Raw genomic sequence first — 20,143 nt, 5'->3', positions numbered from 1 at the left:
TCACAAGGTCCAATGGTGTCTGATTTTTGTTTTTAAAGTCTATGGTCACGGAGTTCACAAGGTGACAACCAAATGGTTATTCTCACCATGCTTGTAACCTTCTCAGAAGCACTGGCTTAACTTTTGGGAGGCATACTGTTAAGGCTAGATGTACCTTTAGGTTTGATTTTTTTAAAACGCTGTATCCCATTGGCCAGGCCTCTGCCTCATCACTGTTTTCATGCTGGTGTCACTATTTTCTTTTGGCACTGTACATGTTCAGTTTTGTATGAGAATGCCACACAGCTGCCGTGGCAGGGATTGTGTGCATAGGACCAACCTGTCAATTCATCTGACATCACCCTGATGTCGAGGGAAGTGTTTTCTTTTATGTGTGTGGTTTGAAATCAAACAGAACAAAGGCGCAGGAATTTGCAAGTATCAGTGATCAGCTGACTAATGGTGCCTACAAACTGCACTTTTGGCAGGGAGCTGCATGTTTACCTGCCCCATTGTTGACCTGGTGCAGCTTGGGAGGGGGAGCCTTGTGGGCCAAACTGCCCTTGCCACTGCTGTGATATGGCATACCAAGTGAATACCTGTATATTTGTAGCCTCTGGAAAACACAGCACTCCATTGCTCAGGTGCCGGAAAGCAATCCTTTTAAGTTGTAAATTTCATAGCTCTTCAGATGATGATGTTTAAGTAGATTAAGCCCCCATGGAATTTTGAAATGCTTAAGCAAAATCCAAACTGCCTGCAGTGCATGAACTTAGTAAAAATTGATCTAGGACTGCAGTCCTAACTGCATTCTCTGAAATAAGGTCTCTTGAAATGGTTTGGAACAGGAGTGGGGAACAGATGTTGCTGAAGGACAGCTGCCCTCAGCTCTGGCAAGCATGGCCAATGGCCAGAGATTTGGGGAGTTGTAGTTCAGCAACACAAGGAGGGTCTCAAGTTCCCACACCTGGTTTTGAGATTGTCACAAATTCTACACTGAATTCCCCAAGTTGCAATAAATATTCATTTACCAGTTTCTGGGCTAGGTGAAAAGACATTAACTTGAGTAGCAGAAGCAAGCAAACCTCAGTTTATGGAATTTTATTGGCAAGAAAACTTGATATAAGCAAATAGTGACACTCAGACATGGCAACACATTGTTATCATCTTACTGGCATATTGAAAGCACACTATGAAAAATTCTGGACAGCTTATGTTAAGACTTAGTGAACAACGTGGAGAACAAGACAGCTCAAATATACATAGAGAATACTATATGTTCAAGTAAAAATCTGTGCGTGTTCCAGAATACTGAGGCTGATCCGCCACTGCTACAGGCAAAGAAGAGTTCATCCACTATCAGACATTCTGTGGGCATTCGATAATTAACTTCTCCGTTGAATAAAGTTGACCAATGGTGACCTAAAAATAAAATAAAACAAGCGTTGTAACTTTTCCCACACAGTTTTTCTTACAAGAAGGGAATGATGGAAGCACAAAGTATAAGCACAAGATGATCATCTGTGTTGTGTTTAGTCTAAAACAGCCTAGCAAAAGCACAAATCATACTTAACGTTTACTGATGTGGAAGCTGCTTCCCTGTTGTGTTTTGGCATCACAACTCGGTAAAATAGGTTAGGCAGAAAAAGAGAGACTTCCTTGTATACTTCATCGTTGAGGGGCTTTTCTAGTAACAACACTCGTCACTATCACACCAGCTCAGCAGCAGCAGAGCAATTAATGTTGTGTATGTTTCACACATTAATATGCAAACAGAGCCCCTGTTCACATGTTAAAAAGAATACAGGGGAGTTTAAACCGAAGATGGGGTGCTGTGCCTTCTGGCTCATCTCCATCCCCAACCATCCTGCACTGAGCAGAAATGTAGAAAGGGGGTTTGGACGTGAATTTAGTGCTTGCTGCCTTGTGCTTAGAACCCTGAAAATGCAAGGATTCTGCTAAACTTACAAGCTCCCTTCATACCTTCCTGCTCATTGCTCAGCTCACATGCTCAGCTCACACAGGTCAACGCTTCCCCTCCACTTCAAAGCCCTTGCACAAAATTTCGAATATATAAATATGGCTACACAACTCCCCACCCCCAAAATAACACATTCAGGCAATCTTTGGTGTTAAAACACACAAGGGGGCACGGTGCTAGCTTCCCCCCTTTGTCACATTTCTATTACTTGCTTTGAATTGGGGGATGAACTTGTTAGGGCAGCCACCTGTACTGTTGGAGGTTCCCTGTGCTTTAGAACCCTGGAAAACTTGGGTTCTAAGAATTGCAGGGAGCCTTCATCTACGGGAGTCTCTTTCCTCCTTCAGGAGTTTAATCCTCCAACTTGCTGAGGTCAAGGAGGATGGGGAGGGACAAGGACACAGAGCTGGCTCGCTCATCCCCACAGCTCACCCCTCCCTCAATGTCTCAGCGCTGAAGAAGAATGCTTGAAGAAGGCTACTAACACAAATCAACCACGAGCTAGTTTTCAAAGTCTAGTGGCTTTTATGAGGCATCTTTTCAATGGGGCTGTCTCCTTGGGAATCCTATTTTTGCAGAGTGACTGACCTGGCCCAAGATGCACAATAAAACGATTGGGTTTTGGACTGGGCTATTTATCACGAGGGAAGAGTTACGGCCCATTGTTAAGGCAAGACTAGTTTTCTCTGCAAGGAAGCATTCTGCTCCTTTAGTACCCAGAAATGTCAACAACAGCCTATGAATTACACCAGCAGGCAAAAAAAAATGTTTGTTGCTAACATGCCTATACAGAAGTCATTTAGCTTCATAACAAGAAATTGATTGTCAAATCCTAGATGCTTGTATTTAAATTGAATGCAGCATCTGTCAAACAATACCATAATAGCTAGTAATTATTTCTGCAGCGAAATTATTACACTCCACTAATGCACTGTATTTTTTAAAATAAATGTGACAAAGATTTGGCTCTTTAAAAACACAGTAATTATTCAGAATGAGAGATCAAGGCCTGCAGCTCAGTGCTGATTCTTAAAGAAAAAGCACCTCCACTTGAATTATATTGTGAGTTCTTCTGCATCTATTTGTGCTTCTGCTGCATCCTTATCAAAGTCTCTCTTTTTTGGTCTCATGGCAGCAAGTGCCTCATACCATTTCAAATACAGCTGTACCTTGGTTCTGAAACACCTTGTGAGTCTAACGTTTTGGCTTCCGAATGTCACAAACCCAGAATGTCGCAAACGTTCCGGTTTGCGAATGTTCTTTGGAACCCAAACATCTGATGTTGCTTCCAATTGGCTGCGGGAGCTTCCTGCAGCCAATTGGAAGCTGTGCCTTGGTTTCTGAACATTTTGGAAGTTGAACGGACTTCCAGAACAGATTCCGTTTGACTTCCGAGCTACAACTGTATTGTTTAGCTGCATTGTTTAATTGATCTCTTCAAAAGGAGAATCCAAAGTTCTCCTGTGCTGCATTTTCCCACAGTTCCTTGCCACTTTCTCAATGACTTTAGTGCAGTGCTATTACTTAAAATAACTGCTATAGTTGTTCTTCTGACTGCTGTCATCTGTATTGCTTAGAGGAGCAGTGGAGAAGGACCAGGGTATTGAGACCTGAGGCCAGGGTTCAAATCCCACCCCCCACCATAAAGCTCATTGGGTGACCTTGGGCCGGCCAGTATCTCTCAACCCAACTTACATCACAGAGTTGTTGTGGGGGATCAATTGGGGAGGGAGAGAGCCATGTAGATCACATTGAGCTCATTGGAGAAAAAAGTGGGATATAAATGCAAAAATAAACAAACTTGCACAAATCTCAAATTCTCTTCTCAAAAAAAAGGGGGGCCAGAGTTCTGAGTGCATATTTATCATGAAGTGGCTGGATACCGAGAAGTGGTGGGAGGCACCAGCTGAACGTCCAATGGAAAAAGGCTCAGAGCCCAGGGTTTGGTGGTGGGACAACAATGAGTGGTCAGAGGGAGAAGACTGGGAGGGGGAGATGTCAGAAGCCAAAGCGGTAATAGGGTTTAGCGAGCAGGAAGAGTGTAGCAGAGAGCAGTCCAGAACCAGAGGCAGAAGAGGAGGCTGGAGAGGTGGGCCAAGAGGCAGAGATGAGTCAGGCTGGTGAAGAAGCCAAGGGGTCTCCTCCTGCTGCTGTGACCAGCTCCTCCCAACACCAAGAGGAATGAAGAGAGTGGAGCAAAGAGAGGCAAGACAAAGGAGCCTCAGGTTCCTGCTGAAGGACCCGGGGAAGGAGGAGTTTTAGAGAAAAGTGGGGACATTCAGTCCTCGCAACTGCCTCACTGGGGCAAGACCTGCTGGGATGAATTGCTATGCTCACTAGGCATGGCCACCTGAGCTGACCTTGCTTCCTTGAATAAAGAGTTAACTTCAGACACCATGTGACTTATTACTGACCTGCTCCTGACAATATTCCTCTACGTAGACTATGCCACTTTAGACTGCAGATAGTGTGGTATGAGAAAATGCTAACTTCCACGTACTTGACTTGTGAGGTTTCTTTTTTAAAAAGAGAGAAAACTGGCACACTACAGGTGGTTATTCTAGCCACATCCTCTCTTAGGAGAGAGGGCTAGGGGCAGGATATGAGAGCCTAGTGGGCCAGAGGCTCTCCACTCCCGTTTCAAAGAACAAATAAAGCAAAACCTGCAGGGAACTTTCCCCACTGAGCAGCAGCACAACACACAACTGCAGCCTGTTGTGCAGTGCATTACATTACCACATTGTGTGCATGTGGGAAGAGCCTCACACACAGAAGCGGAGCAAAAAGGCTCTCATAAACTGAGCTGACTGCTCACGAAAACACGGGCAAACACCTGAAACTGCTTCTCGTCTAATATTTGCAGAGCATAATCTTTTGAACATAGCAATTAAGGCCAGCTGCATGTACATCTGCACTGGCAAGCCTCTAGAGGACCCAGAAAAAGCGGGGGCATCACTACCTGTGCTTGTTAACCATTTTCTTTGTTTATGTTGGGGGTTTTGTGCGGCTAGCCAAAAGCAGGAATGCTGGATTGCCCAACGTAGGCAAGGGAACACTACATTCTCTCCCAAGTGCACTGCCAGAATGGAGAGCCAATAGATCAGATGTTCAGGTAACTGTAGAATTTGTAAGAATAATAAACCAAATAAAACCCAGCTCAGCTGATCAGCTGTGTATTCAGCCAGGGAAGGGTATGACCAAATGTAGTCATTCTTTTTGCTGACAGCTGTGGAGAGAGGATTTTCATCCAATGTCAGCCCAGCACCTTTTACCATTTACTTTACTACTAAGCTTTCCAATGTAAACGTAGCAGAAAGCGCTCTCAGTTCTCTCAATGGCATAAGTGATCATGCACATGGTCCCACCCCAATTCATTTATTCAGCCCCATTGTGTTATTCAGAATGGAGCTTGTAATTTGTTATCTTAAGATCTATGCAAGTTGCATACAAACACATTTACCCCCAATGGGATGATGACTATGGAACTGTACATTCACATGCAATTCTTTTAGTAAATAAAAATAGTGAATAATAGTAACCGAGCAAGATTTGCACAAAAGATGGCTTTACACAGTTAACAGAATCAGATGGTAAAAGAGTTTTATACAGATGGACTGTAGAATTAGGAGCTGTAGGTGGTGGATGAATGATACCCAATATCCAAGCAGGACAGGGTGTGTGGGTGTGTGGCAGTGGGGGAGAGGGAGAAGAGTCCTCCCTGCAAACAGAAAGCTAGCATGTCATGGAGATGAGTTCAGATCAGCCTTCTCCATTGTCTGCTAGTTTTTGTCTCCTTGCATACAAACTGTGCCTGTATTTTAAGGTCTTTGGAGGGCACCTTTCCCACAGTTCCAGTAACATTTGAAGTGTGACTGGCAGGGTCATTTGAGTGGCTTTGCTTGAGCTCTGGTACTCCCTTCCTTTGTTGTCGTTTAGTCGTTTAGTCGTGTCTGACTCTTCGTGACCCCATGGACCAGAGCACGCCAGGCACTCATGTCTTCCACTGCCTCCCGCAATTTGGTCGAACTCATGCTGGTAGCTTCGAGAACACCATCCAACCATGTCATCCTCTGTCGTCCCCTTCTCCTTGTGTCCTCCATCTTTCCTAACATCTTTTCCAGGGAGTCTTCTCTTCTCATGAGGTGGCCAAAGTATTGGAGCCTCAGCTTCAGGATCTGTCCTTCCAGTGAGCACTCAGGGCTGATTTCCTTCAGAATGGATAGGTTTGATCTTCTTGCAGTCCATGGGACTCTCAAGAGTCTCCTCCAGCACCATAATTCAAAAGCACTCCCTTCCTAGGAGGGCCTATTTAGCCCCATTCTCTGATGGCCTTCTGGCAACAGATGGAGACCTTTTTATTTAGACAATTACATGGAACTGAACTCTTTTTGGTTTTGGTTTTTTAACTTGTTTGCCCTATATACTGATTCAGATTTGTGCTGCATACAATGCGGTTAGCTGCCTTGAGCATGGAGACGTGGAAAGGCAGGATATAAATTTAAACAAGCATAGGGGAGCAGTCAAACATTGCAACCTAAAAGAACACGGTCCAGGAAAAGCTTTTACCACTGGATTCTGATGAGAGTTTAAATCGGCCCTAAGTGGCCTGCTTCCTTTTAAAGAGAAGAGTGATGGATTGCAGTTCCAGTTTTGGCAGGTCTCTTGTCTTTGTGTTCACAGCACTTTACTAATGGGGGGGGGGGCGGGAATCCCCGCAGGCCTTTTGGACCCCAACTCTTGTAGGTGTTGTTGGCAAGGAGAATGGCAAATGCTAATTTCTGCTTCCCTAGCAAGAGGATGTTTTTTGTATTTTTACAAGGGTTCCAACTTTACTTTTCCTGGCAGGACGTCTCTTCCCTCTCAGCGTTTCCATAGAAACAAATGGAAAAACCAAAAATGGGGGGAAAGTCTTCAGGATCATAGCCGCTGGAGAGCTGACTGCTGCTTCTCTAGGATCAGAGTGCTTAATGTATTTAGTTGCCTAAGTCCATCCCTCATATACTTTTCGGTGTCAATTTTATGAACTCCCCTCCTCCATGCCGATTGAAATGAAAACACGATGAAAAGTTGTTCCAACATTTAACATTGGCAGAAGCTGGGACTTGGCAGATCCAAGCACAGCAACTGCTGCATTTCTGGTTTACTGATTTTGGCCTAATTAGAGCGAGCCAAACTTGATGCCTTTATCCTCCCTAAACTCCCTCTCCAGAATTCCTCTATCATCCTAATACCCCTCTCCAAAATCCTGCACATTTTGTTATTTGCAAAATGAGGCTGTTGCTTCCAACTAATAACCCAAAACATTTATGCAGGCTTATGCAAACATGATTTGTGAGCATGATGAGCATAGCTAATTTTATTCCAAGAGAAGGGAGGTCCAAAATAATTCTGAAGTATAATCTGGATCATCTGATTGAACGAGCAGTTGTAAAAACAACAACAACCCCAGTTTCAGATTTGATTTTATAAAATGTCTGTCCATGAGCATTTAATGATACAGAAATGAGTTTGTTGCTTTGATTGCTACAGAGAACCAGGCAGTGCATGGTGGACCCTGAGCTTTGTCCAGATTGATGCCGTTTTAAAAAGTACAGAACTTCTCTTTGGCAACCATTCAATGGCTTTGTTTCTGTGCTACTCTTTTATTGGTTTCCACTCCCTTTGTCGCATTTCCTTGCAAGTTAATTGATGGCTTCTCTAGGGCCAATTTTCGAATATTTGGGGTGTTCCTCCTCTCTGGCTTCTCAATTACAATGCTAACAGCTATGGCGAAACAGAATCAGAGAGGAGGTGGCTCAAGGAACCAGCTGAGGTTCCTGATAAGGCTTGTCAAACTCCTGGATGGAATGTTTCAACCACCAATTTAATCAAGTGCCTTCAGGGTTTGGAGGTGGCGGTGTGGAACCAGTCTGCAGTTGTGTAATGTTAGAAATATGGGCCCACAATTGTTTATACAGATCATTTATTCCTGTAGTGCTCTGTTTTGTGGCCCTTTGACCCAGATTAAGATATTCTACAGCCTGAAGTGGAGCCCAAATGCTCCCCCTGCCCTATCACTAGGGCTCACTCTGCAGCATTCAAACACCAAATTCCTGGCTTCATCTATTTGATCTCTCACTCCCAGCATGCTGAAACAGATCACTCTACCCTGTTGCCTCATAGAGTTGGCTCTGAAATATTTAGGCTGATTCACATATATATTGCTTATCAGTTGATGACTGCAACCTGGTTAAACATAGAATCATAGAATTCTGGAGTTGGAAGGGTCCCCGAGGATCATCTAGTTGAACCCTCTGCAAAGCAGGAATATGCAGCTCTCCCATACTGGGATCGAACCTGCAACCTTGGTGTTATCAGCACCACGCTCCAACCAACTGAACTATCCAGTGCAGCACCACAGAGAGGAATAACGCCACCTGTTACTACCTCAAACAAAACATTTGGCTTACACGTTCAGCCAACCCCTCATCAACTTCTATGTTACATTGCTGCATGGTTATCTGCAGAGATGTGCACAGTTACACTTCTTACCCACAGCATTTCTGTTTAACCTCAAATGGCAGCCATGTAAAAGCTATTTAGAAACCAGAAACCACCTGCATTCTCATCAGTTTATGACACCAGTCTTAAATAAGCTAATGCTGTGTTTCATTGCAGTTCTTTTGCTACACAACTGTCTTTTCAATTTTTCAAATGACCTAATTTTACTTACATTCTGATGTAGAAAAGACATTATGTTTTGGCAAGCTGGGTTTTTTTTAAAAAAAAATTATTAAGGTAATTTGCACTCAAGGAAAGTCTTCCTAAGCCACACAAATAGTGTCTCCTCTAAGGAAAAATTGACTAGGAGGAAGCATGAAAGTAGGTGCTCTAAGTGGAACTGATGGAGGTAACGAACAGTTCCTGCCCATCAAAACGCAAAACCCCCCAGAGTGGAACTGCGCCCAAAACGGGCAGCGTGCATTGCAATTGCAAATTTGCTTTCACCCTTGTCACACCTTAAGTGCCCCAGTCTAGTTTAAGGGTCATTTTCAGGCAAGGACTTTGCTTCCAAATGGTTATTTTACGGGTTTACACCCAATGACACCACAGAAAGTGAACAATAAATGCACAAATAAAATAAAATTTAATTTAATTGTAAAGTGGGAAACCTAGCATATTTCAAGGTAGAACAAAACATTTAGTTTGAAAGAAGCTTCTGTTTAATACTCAATGCTTACTGCTGGAGAGCTTGTTTCAGCTCAAAAGGCATAGGATTTGCTGCTTTTATGAATACTTTCCAAACTGTGCACCTATTCTCATGTTCTTCTGGTTCTGATGGAATGGGTGCTACTCTGTCACTGTGCTGCTGCTGCTAGCAGTGGAGTAAGCAACCCACACGGCTCAAACCACCTTGAAACAAATCAGATGCTCAAAACGGAAATTGGAAGTCTCCAGTTTGCAGGGAGAAACTGCCCACCACCCACCTGCCAGATGCACACACCAAATGCTTATAAGCAGCTGGCCTCCCCGGCCATTCAACCCAAGCTGCTAAGTTTGCTATCAAATGCCTCTTCAAGGGTGAGGGAGAGGAAAACATGCTGTTGCTCTCAGAGTCTGTTTGCTCAATGGTGTTGCAAAGGGCAGTCAAAGGCTTGGGAGCATTGACCTCGAGAGCCCATGAACATCAGGTTCTTTTTCTGTACAGTCAGTCTTTGTCCTCCTCTCACATTGCCAATTGCAGAGCAGGTTGCAGCTGAGGTTTCAGGGGGCTCTCCACTTGTCCTTGGCAACTCAACTGACCCCAACAAACAGAACTGACAAATACAGCCACTTCAGAATTTATTCTGCATTTCACGCCACGCCAGAGGTAAAAGGCTGGGTCATCCATTATCTAAAGTTGCACATGTTGTGGTCAAAATCATAAAGTAAGTGAGAAAGATTTGCGGAAACCATAGTTTCATGCTTTTTTGTAATTAAATACAGATAGTTATTTGTCCTTATGGACGCAAAGCAAAGCTAATCAACATGATAGAAAGATGTCTTGAAGAAAGAGATGGCAAACCTGTCCATTGGCCATTCTGGCTGGGGATGATGGGAGCTGGAGTCTAACAACATCTCAAGGGCCACAGCACCCCCAGCCCTTTTCTGATGACTCAGAAACAAGTTTCTCTAATCTCATGGTTTCTAATGACATTTCATGAGTGTTGCAAAGCTTAACCCATGGTTGATCTGCCAACGGACCTGGCGATTTTAGAAAAGCAACAATTGCAACTCCACCCCTGCCAAAAACCCTCCACAACAAACTCCAATGAAGAGTTAGCAAATGACTTGCACATCACCTGCAGCAGATGGAAGAGCAGGAACCTCAAGTCCCAGGATTACTGGGTTGAAATTATCCTGCCCTTCTTGCCATCACTGAACTGGATGAAGACTCATGCCTGTTACAGTGAGACCTGGAGACTGCCAGAAAGCAGTGAGAAGTTTTACTAATTTCTGAGTGTCTCTCAGAAGGATGTGGGCTTTTCTTGACCCTGTCCTCACTATGTTAGAAAATCCACTTGCCAGTGGCGAGCGAATAAGTGCTTTTGAGGACCGTTGGGTTTGAGCCATCATGACTCTCAACAACGCCTTCTAAGGAGGTGGCAGTTGCAGGATCTGAACGCAATTGCAAGAAAATGGTCCCTCTGCTCACTGGCACAGCATTTCCCTCCAACTAGGTTCCAAGAAAATCTGCCCAGACATGAAACTCCACCCCCCCACCATCCCAGGTCAAATCTGAGAATCTCAAGTTTTAGCTGTTTAAAGGCAGGGAGTAAAGGTAAAGGTAAAGGTACCCCTGCCCGTACGGGCCAGTCTTGACAGACTCTGGGGTTGTGCGCCCATCTCACTCAAGAGGCCAGCGCTGTCCGGAGACACTTCCGGGTCACGTGGCCAGCGTGACAAAGCTGCATCTGGCGAGCCAGCGCAGCACACGGAAACGCCGTTTACCTTCCCGCCAGTAAGCGGTCCCTATTTATTTACTTGCACCCGGGGGTGCTTTCGAACTGCTAGGTTGGCAGGCACTGGGACTGAGCAACGGGAGCGCACCCCGCCGCGGGGATTCGAACCGCCGACCTTTCGATCGGCAAGCCCTAGGCGCTGAGGCTTTTACCCACAGCGCCACCCACGTCCCTCAAAAGGCAGGGAGAGTCAGCGTCAAAACCCAGCAAGAGGCCCAGCAGGTGGACATTGGCTTCTTTCCAAAGGTCAAGCTGTAGGGATCACTGCTCTGGGAGGATCTGCACAGATAGCAGTAAGTAAGCGGTGACAGCAACTCTGCCTGTTGTCTCCTTAGGAAATGAAGGACAACTACTAACATGGAACAACAACAGCTCCACATGATGACATAAAAAAGATCCCAAAAACAGCGAAAGTAAACAGGAACGTAATTCAGTGTAATAGCTGTCGTCTGCCTTTACCTCACCCCCCCCCGATGTCAAACTGTTGAGTAACTGGCTTCATATATGCTCACGTCATCAGATATCTGTATTTTTTTTGGGGGGGGGGCTAAGGAAGCTCTTCAGTCACTTAGCCTCTGGCAGAAATGCTCTTTAGAGGTCCCAGCCTCTGATTTCAGCTTGATGAATCCACAGATCCACTTTGAAGACCCGAGTTTATAACATCGCAGCTTACATTGGTAAATATGGTTCCTGACATCACTTTTAAAGCATAGCTGAAATGCAAGATTGCTAAGGCGAACTTTTGAGCGTTTGGGGCCTTTGGATTACTCAGATGAAGCAACCATTAGTCTATAGGATCACACAGTCCTAGCTGGTGTGTTGCTATCAAAAGGAATACATACACAAACATAAAAATAGCTTGGCACATTCCCCAAGCAACAGGAAGTAAGAGTATGGGAAAGAGCTGTCCACGGATGCTTCTTTAGTTTATATCCCAGCCCTCCTAAACATTTTTATTCGGAAGGAAGTGCAACTGAGTTCAATGAGACTTGCTTGGGGATGAATTTCATTTGTACCACCGGGGTTTATCAAGTAAACATGCATAGGATTGGGTGATAAAGAAGTTAGGAAGTTAGGATTGCCAACGTTTTTTCTGGACGTTGCTTCTCTGTTTTGAACAAAAGTATGCTCTGCCTTGTTAGTAGGTGATAACGCATATGCTCATACTACAAAAATTAATAATAATTGTGGATCAAGCTGATGTTAAAACACAGAGCAGCAGGCCAGGGCTTTGGGGTCAGCTGGCAACTCCTACTTGGAAGCAAGTCCTGCTTTAATTGAGCTGAATTTATTTCCATGGATATGGTGGGAGGTGTTTTTATTTTATTTTAAGGAATATGCTTAGGAATTTGCCAGCTCTTCCCCAGCAAATACAATTTCTTCACATTTTTTTCTGTTACTGCTTTAAGATGAATGTATAACCCAGGCTTCTTCTTCTTCTTGTAAAAAAAAAAAACCCCACACCACATATTTATTCTCCATTTCACCACAAGCTATTTATGGATGCAATCCTTAAACTCAGCGTTGGCTGCCTGTAACCAAATGCATGAACAGGCGAGAGAAATGTGTTCAGAATTTGCCCTGATTCTTTTCAGAAGAGAAGCTTACTTTCATAAGTTGCAGTTACGTTGTCTGAGAGAGCTGGGTTATTAAAAAAAAGCTGTTTCCACTGTTTTTCCAGACAGTGTATCGTGTGAGTAAATATAAATGTCTGGACCTTCTGTGACCATTAACTTTTATCTCGCTGACATTCAAAAGGTCGTGTGTATCCTGCAACCCCTTCTCTCTCATCGCCTCAGTTAAGAGCTGTGAATTCGGTGCTACATATACAAGTTCATATCAGCACCTCAGATCGTAAGTGGCTTCTCCCTTCATGCACGGGAGTGATTTCTGCCAACTCGCTGAATCATATCCCAGAATCTATTATCCTTGAAGTCTGTAAGAGTTCGGAGTTGACCAAGTTATTACAAGTCAACATACAGTGGAACCTCGGTTTTCGAGTGTCTTGGAAGCCGAGCTTTTCAGTTTCTGAACACCGAAAACCCGGAAGTACCGTATTTTTCTCTCTATAAGATGTATTTTTCGCTCCATAAGACGCACCAGACCATAAGTTTTTGGAGGAGGAAAACAAGAAAAAAAAAAATATTCTGAATCCCAGAAGCCAGAACAGCAAGAGGGATCTGGATTCTGGGATAGCCTCTTGCTGTCCTGGCTTCTGGGATAGCCGCGCGAAGCCTCTCCCAGGCAGCGGGATGAAGGCTCCCCCTGCCCGGTAGAGGCTCTGCGCGGCTAAGGTAGAAGGCTCCCCCAAGAGCCGCGCTCCCTTTAAAGAGTGCACAGAGTGTGTGTGCAGCTCTTTAAAGGGAGCGCTGAGCAGAGCCTCCCGCCTGCATTCGTGCTATAAGACGCATACACACTTCCCCTTACTTTTTAGGAGGTGAAAAGTATGTCTTATAGAGCGAAAAATATGGTAATTTCGAACACACCCTGGAAGTTGAACGGCTTCCGAGGTGCGTTTCTCAATTTTCTCCATTGAAATTGACATCCATCCATTGCGCCTCAGCTGTCAAAAGTTCTGGAAGTTGAACGGTCTTCTGGAACAGATTACGTTCGACAACCGAGGTTCCACTGTATCAAGATTCCTGTGTGCAAAACTGTTTTTCAAAAGGTGTCTTAGCCAGTGGTATAAAGGAAGGGGAGTGTGGGAAGCCAAGCTCCAAGACCCCTTTTAGAGCAAAAGGCTCCTTGATCTGCCAAGCTAATGAAGTGAGAACAAGGAAAATAATCAAGCGGAGGCTGGAGACTCTTTCCCTTTTCTTTGATAGGGTTCCAACTTCATGCTAGTGGTTTACGTCTTTGCAAGATTGCTAGCATTTCTAACTAAAAGCTAAAGGGTGCATTTCAGCCGGCTTAAGATCTTTTGTTAAAGCTCAGCGTATTTTACAGGTTGAACCTATGCAGTCAGATGTGAGTGCCACAGAGTTTAGTGGAGCTTACTTTCAGGGAAGTCTGCACAGCATTAGAACTGTGCTGATCCTAATAAATGGCACAGTCTTGGCTGTCTCTTAGTGCAGACATAGGTCATGGAGCCTGAGTGACCACAGCCGCCACCCCGCCAGGAACCACCACTGGCAGGATTTGCAGCAGCTCTACCTCTCTTTTAAATCAGAATCAGTGAAGGCGGTGAAGGTCCTGTGTGAGTGTCTGGAGGCGGTTGGAGGATGGATGGCGGCTAACAGATTGAGGTTGAATCCTGACAAGACAGAAGTACTGTTTTTGGGGGACAGGAGGCGGGCAGGTGTGGAGGATTCCCTGGTCCTGAATGGGGTAATTGTGCCCCTGAAGGACCAGGTGCACAGCCTGGGAGTCATTTTGGATTCACAGCTGTCCATGGAGGCACAGGTCAAATCTGTATTCAGGGCAGCTGTTTACCAGCTCCATCTGGTACGTAGGCTGAGACCCTATCTGCCTGCGGACTGTCTCGCCAGAGTGGTGCATGCTCTGGTTATCTCCCGCTTGGACTACTGCAATGCGCTCTACATGGGGCTACCTTTGAAGGTGACCCGGAAACTACAACTAATCCAGAATGCGGCAGCTAGACTGGTGACTGGGACCGGCCACCGAGACCATATAACACCGGTCTTGAAAGACCTACATTGGCTCCCAGTACGTTTCCGAGCACAATTCAAAGTATTGGTGCTGACCTTTAAAGCCCTAAACGGCCTTGGTCCAGTATATCTGAAGGAGCGTCTCCTCCCCCATCGTTCTGCCCGGACACTGAGGTCCAGCTCCGAGGGCCTTCTGGCAGCTCCCTCACTGCGAGAAGCCAAGTTACAGGGAACCAGGCAGAGGGCCTTCTCGGTAGTGGCGCCCGCCCTGTGGAACGCCCTCCCATCAGATGTCAAAGCGATAAACATCTACCTGACATTCAGAAGACATCTGAAGGCAGCCCTGTTCAGGGAAGTTTTTAATATGTGACATTTTAGTGTATCTTTCTTTTTTTTTTTTAATAAGTTTTATTAGTTTTCATCAAATTATACATTCCATCCCGAATACAACAAATCATAACTGTTTTGGACTTCCTTCAGCGTCTCTGACAATCTTCCATATTTATACCTTTAATACACATTCCCTTCTTTCGTATTGCCAATATTCCTCCTTACTCCTAATATTTCTAATAAACAATACTTATTTGTTTTTTACAGTGCCTCTTGAAATCCCACTAGCGTTGTGTTAACACCGCATGTATTTTTCAGATAGTCCACAAATTTTTCCCAGTCCTCAATGAACTTTTGATCTTTACTATATCTAATTTTCCCAGTTAGTTTATCCAGTTCTGCATAATCTGTCAATTTTAATCTCCATTCTTCTATCGTCGGTATCTCCTCTTATTTCCACTTCTGGGCCAACACAATTCTGGCTGCCGTTACTGCGTATTGGATAAAAATACGCAGTAATTTTAGTGTATCTTTCATCTTAGTTGGAAGCCGCCCAGAGTGGCTGGGGAAACCCAGCCAGATGGGCGGGGTACAAATAATAAATTATTATTATTATTATTATTATTATTATTATTATTATTATTATTAGCAGTAGCAGATATCTTCTAGGCTTATGGTAATATTTTATTCTCTTGTTAATTATGCTGTTTTAAATGTGTATTTTATATTTGACTTACTTTAGTAAAGTTTCCTTTTGAAATGTTTGTGATTTAGTTTGTTAACGTTTGTGCTAAATGTGCATTCTGTAGTTGACCTCTTTTGTAATATTTTATTATGAAATCTTTAAGGTAGTATTTTAGTTGCCTGTTATTTATGTTGCTCTGAATGTATACTGAATGTTTTGTTCTGGATTGTTTTATCTGATGCTTCAATATAGGTTGTAAACCGCTTTGAGATTATAAAGAAGTATAGCAATAAGAATAATAAGAATAATAAGAAGAAGTAAGGTAAAGGTAAATGGACCCCTGACCATTAGGTCCAGTCGTGGTCGACTCTGGGGTTGCGGCACTCATCTCGCTTTATTGGCCAAGGGAGCCGGCGTACAGCTTCCGGGTCATGAGGCGAGCATGACTAAGCCGCTTCTGGAGAACCAGAGCAGCGCACGGAAATGCCGTTTACCTTCCCGCCGGAGCGGTACCTGTTGATCTACTTGCACTTTGACGTGCTTTCAAACTGCTAGGTTGGCAGGAGCAGGGACCGAGCAACGGGGGCTCACCCCGTCGTGGGGATTTGAACCGGCGACCTTCTGATCGGCAAGTCCTAGGCTCTGTGGTTTAACCAACAGCGCCACCCGCGTCCCTACATAATAAGTACATAATAAGTAGTTATGTACTAATTTTTGATGTGCATACATGTACGTAAATGGTGGATCAATGCTACACTTCCTTGGGCATGTGGCTATAGGGGCTATCATGATGAGCTCCTGCATTGAAAAATCCACCATAACACTACTTTTCTGTGGTAAGTTCCTGGATATTTGGAGCTTTTCTGTACCATAAAGGGAATGGCAGAACAATCTGCATTAGGACACCAGCCTTGTCCACAGCACAGTTAATAAACTGATCCTGAAGTGAATGGAACTTCATGGTTCCATTTGTTGTTAGGGTATGTTGAATTTTTCAGCTTTCAAATTCCAAAAATGAGGGGTGATAAAAACTTGTAAAATGACTTGGGAATTCAAAAGATACTTTTGGTTAAATTAATAAAATTTAGTTTTGCTTGGCAAGTAAAATGTGTGTAAAACTGCATAGAAATCATTAAAAATGATTGCCAAGTACTTGCAGTTATATTATATATTAAATACTATTTCTTATTATTATTTGGCATTACTGGACATTTTCAGAAGGTAAAAGTAAAAATCTTTTTCCAAAATCAGTTTATGTGCTTTTTAATCAAACACAGATTTACCAAATGATGTCTAATCCTAAAAATAATAACAGATTTTAACTCCTCACCCAAAAACACATTTTTAAGCTTCCCTGAAGAAATGTGCAAAAATTAAGTTTCCTTAAAATAACACACCCTAATATGTTGTGTACATGGGATCCTCATCAGGTGTGTTTATCTGTTACATCTGATGAATATAGAATCTACGTACAAAAATAGCTGAGCTATACACTTGTCCAGTAATTCACATGTAATGTTCAACGAGTGTACAGTCTGTGTATACAACAGTTGAGCTGTACAGATCATCACGTGTACATACTTTCAAACAAACATTTATGCAAGTATGGAGACAGCTTGTATCTGCGGTCAGTGTAATGCATGAAGAACCCTAATTTTCCCTTCTTTGTTCGTGTGGAATACTTCCTGAGTCCATGCATTTATAATCAATTCAAATAATTTTCATGAAGTCCAGATTTTTAAACTGGACCGTTAAATAATTCAGAAATATGCTTTCATCTTTATGAACACCTTTTAATTTCGAGCGAATCTGTGTCTAACTTAAAAAAAGAAAAAGAAATATGTGTTAGCCGACAGATGGCAGTGTTGCACTGTCACAGCAATTGCAAATATTCTTCTTAGAATGAGAAAGCCTTTTAACAGATCTATTTCTCTGGCTACTGTTCATTATGGTACATATGCAGAAAGAACAAACAACACATCTCGTGAATATACACTTGTCACCCCAAGGCAATTCTGCTCCGGCTCCCAATTAACCCTCCATACAGGCTGCCTATTTAAAGGATGGAGTTCATTGGATAAATCACAAGTTGCAATTTCAATCAAGCTTGTAGCAACTACAAGAAAACTGACTGGTATCTATGGTAGTTTCTGAAAAGCAATAACCACGTATTGTGCAGAAGACCCTTGATGTATTGACTCCCCAGGTGGGCAAGTGATATGCCTGCACTTCAGATAGTGTCAAACTTTTAAGTTTTGCTTTGTAATTTCAGAATGTTGGCCACCTCTTTAAAAAACAACAACACAACAAGTGTTAAGCCTTCAAGACTCCTATGTTAACAGGAGCACTTGTTTAATCCAGCAAACAATAAAAGACTAAAAAAAAAGATAGATGTGAGTCTCTCTTTGCCCCATCCTGTCCCCAGAACATCCCTTTTTGATGACTTAAACTGGTGTAAGTTCCACTGGGTGAGCCCTGGCAAAGCTGGGGAGATTGACTTGCACTGGTGTAGTCCAAGCTGAGCCCTGGCTCAGTCGAGAAAGCCCCAAAACTGCCAAATCCAAACTTGCATCCTGGTGGATCATGGGTTTGGACTGTGCTGTTAAACTGGTGCTCAGATCTGTGGAATATGGTAAAACCTGATTACCTAAATTTCTCTTACTTGTGCCGTGTAGAACCTGCCTCTGAGCTCGAACCAACGTATCAAGACCAGTCATCACTTAACCAAAAAGCCAACTGCATGACACATTCTCCATTGACACCATCTAACATTTGTTTGAAAACATTTTTGTCCTTTCATGCATTTCCACTAGGCACAAGCAACTTGGCTGCCTCACTTCCAGAAACTATTTTATAAATCTGAAAGCATTCCATTCTGTTACAAGTCCAGGGAGATGATTTCAACCCTGGTTCGCTGTGTGAATTTATTTATTTTTGTGTGCTTATATGCAGTTACAACGGATATATCACTGTATCAGAAAAAGTGCCACCTTCAAAGTTAAGGCATCTGTCAATTTGGACCATCACCCACAAAATTCTTACTGGCAGTTCTATAAAGCTGACCATTCGGTTTTAATGAGCATCACAACAAGGCTCATTTTCCAGTTCCAAGAATATCTAAAAACATTGGAGGGCAAGCAGGTGGAAGAGGTACTTGTATCCAGCAATTATTTTTTAAAAGGGAAAAAAACCTCAGAAACCACATTTTTTAAAGCGTAGGATCCAAAAGGATCATATTAAAGTCTATCAGCAAAGAGGAATAGGAAGTGCAATTAGAATGGCCGCCCACTCTAATCCCTTGATGCAAAAGGTGATATGGCAATGCCTAAAGTGATGTAATAAAAATAAAAAACTGACCAGTAGCACCTTATAGACCAACTAAGTTTGTTCTGGTATAAGCTTTCATGTGCATGCACATTTCTTCAGATACTGCATGCACATGAAAGCTTATACCAGAACAAACTTAGTTGGTCTATAAGGTGCTACTGGACAATTTTTTATTTATTTTCTTTTTATTTCGACTGCGTCAGACCAACACAGCTACCTACCTGAATCTAAAGTGGAGCAGTTTGTAAAATCAAGAGTAGATAGCTTGGTGCTAAGCATGAGGAATGTCACCTCCTTGCCACAGCCCTTGCCATCTACAAAGATCCCATCACATTTTACCAAAACAAGGCAACATTTTTATTTTTATTGAACATCCAAATACTGTCGCTCTTTGGAAAATCGAAAAGGAAGACGGCAAAAGATTGCATAGGGTGCTTCTCTAAATGAGAAGGCAATGCCTGCTTGGTACAATATTGAGAATTCTCATGATCTGAAGGGACATGAGGTGACCATTTAGTTCCCATTGAAATCCATGGGATATTCCCACTGATTTTCAATGGGAACTATGTGGTCGCCTTCTGTAGATGCAGCTCGGAATAGCATTAGCTAGAAGATGATTTAAATACTTGGAGCCGACAAATTTGCTTTATAAGCAGAACTGTGATAGGACTGAAAGCGTGACCCAGAGGTCACAGATTCTACACACAAAGAAAATGGAGCGCAGTGGCACCAATATTATCTTTGTGGTCCATTTCAAAGAAGCCTTATATTTCAGATCATGTTCAGATGCTACATGCCTGCTGGGATTCCCCTGTGCTTGTGAACACTTAGAGCATTGTTCCATTGTTTTAACAAAGCGATATACTAGAACCAGATGTTCAGCGCGTTCTGCATAGGGTGACCCAGGGGCATATACTTCTTACTTGCCCCCAGGCAAGAACAGCTCCCAGTGTCTGCCTGGCTCTTTTTGCGAAGGTCAAGGGTCAAACGACAAAGTGCAGGACTTCCATGGCTAGAATTCTTGACCTCATTTTCAGTTACAAAAAGCAGACATGCAGGGAGAGCTGGGTTTGGAGCAGGGCAGGGGTTTGTATATAGCTCTCTGCTCCAGCACCCTCTAAATAACCTCTGAAGATGGTTCGGAAACTTCAGCGAGTGCAGAATTCAGCAGCCAGGTTGCTCACCAGAGCAAGATGGTTTGAGCATATTACACTGACTCTGGTCCGAATGCACTGGCTACCTTTGTGGTTTT

The 20,143-nt window shown here is 43.4% G+C and overlaps 1 protein-coding gene and 1 long non-coding RNA gene across 2 annotated transcripts in view; both read right to left on the bottom strand.

The window, feature by feature from the left end:
* LOC128417819 (uncharacterized) overlaps positions 1-20,143 on the bottom strand; it is a 313,698-nt gene that overhangs the window by 51,364 nt on the left and 242,191 nt on the right. The window lies entirely within an intron of this gene.
* LYRM4 (LYR motif containing 4) overlaps positions 1,066-20,143 on the bottom strand; it is a 58,138-nt gene continuing 39,060 nt past the window's right edge. The window contains exon 3 of the mRNA XM_053397008.1: positions 1,066-1,401. Within this exon, the coding sequence (XP_053252983.1) occupies positions 1,339-1,401 (63 nt within the window). The 3' untranslated portion in view covers positions 1,066-1,338. The remainder of the gene's footprint in view (positions 1,402-20,143) is intronic.

Source organism: Podarcis raffonei, chromosome 7 (genome assembly GCF_027172205.1).
Source record: "Podarcis raffonei isolate rPodRaf1 chromosome 7, rPodRaf1.pri, whole genome shotgun sequence".
NCBI classification, from domain to species: Eukaryota; Metazoa; Chordata; class Lepidosauria; order Squamata; family Lacertidae; genus Podarcis; species Podarcis raffonei.
Note: the sequence above shows the minus strand (reverse complement) of the source record. Positions and strands in the feature narration are given on the sequence as shown.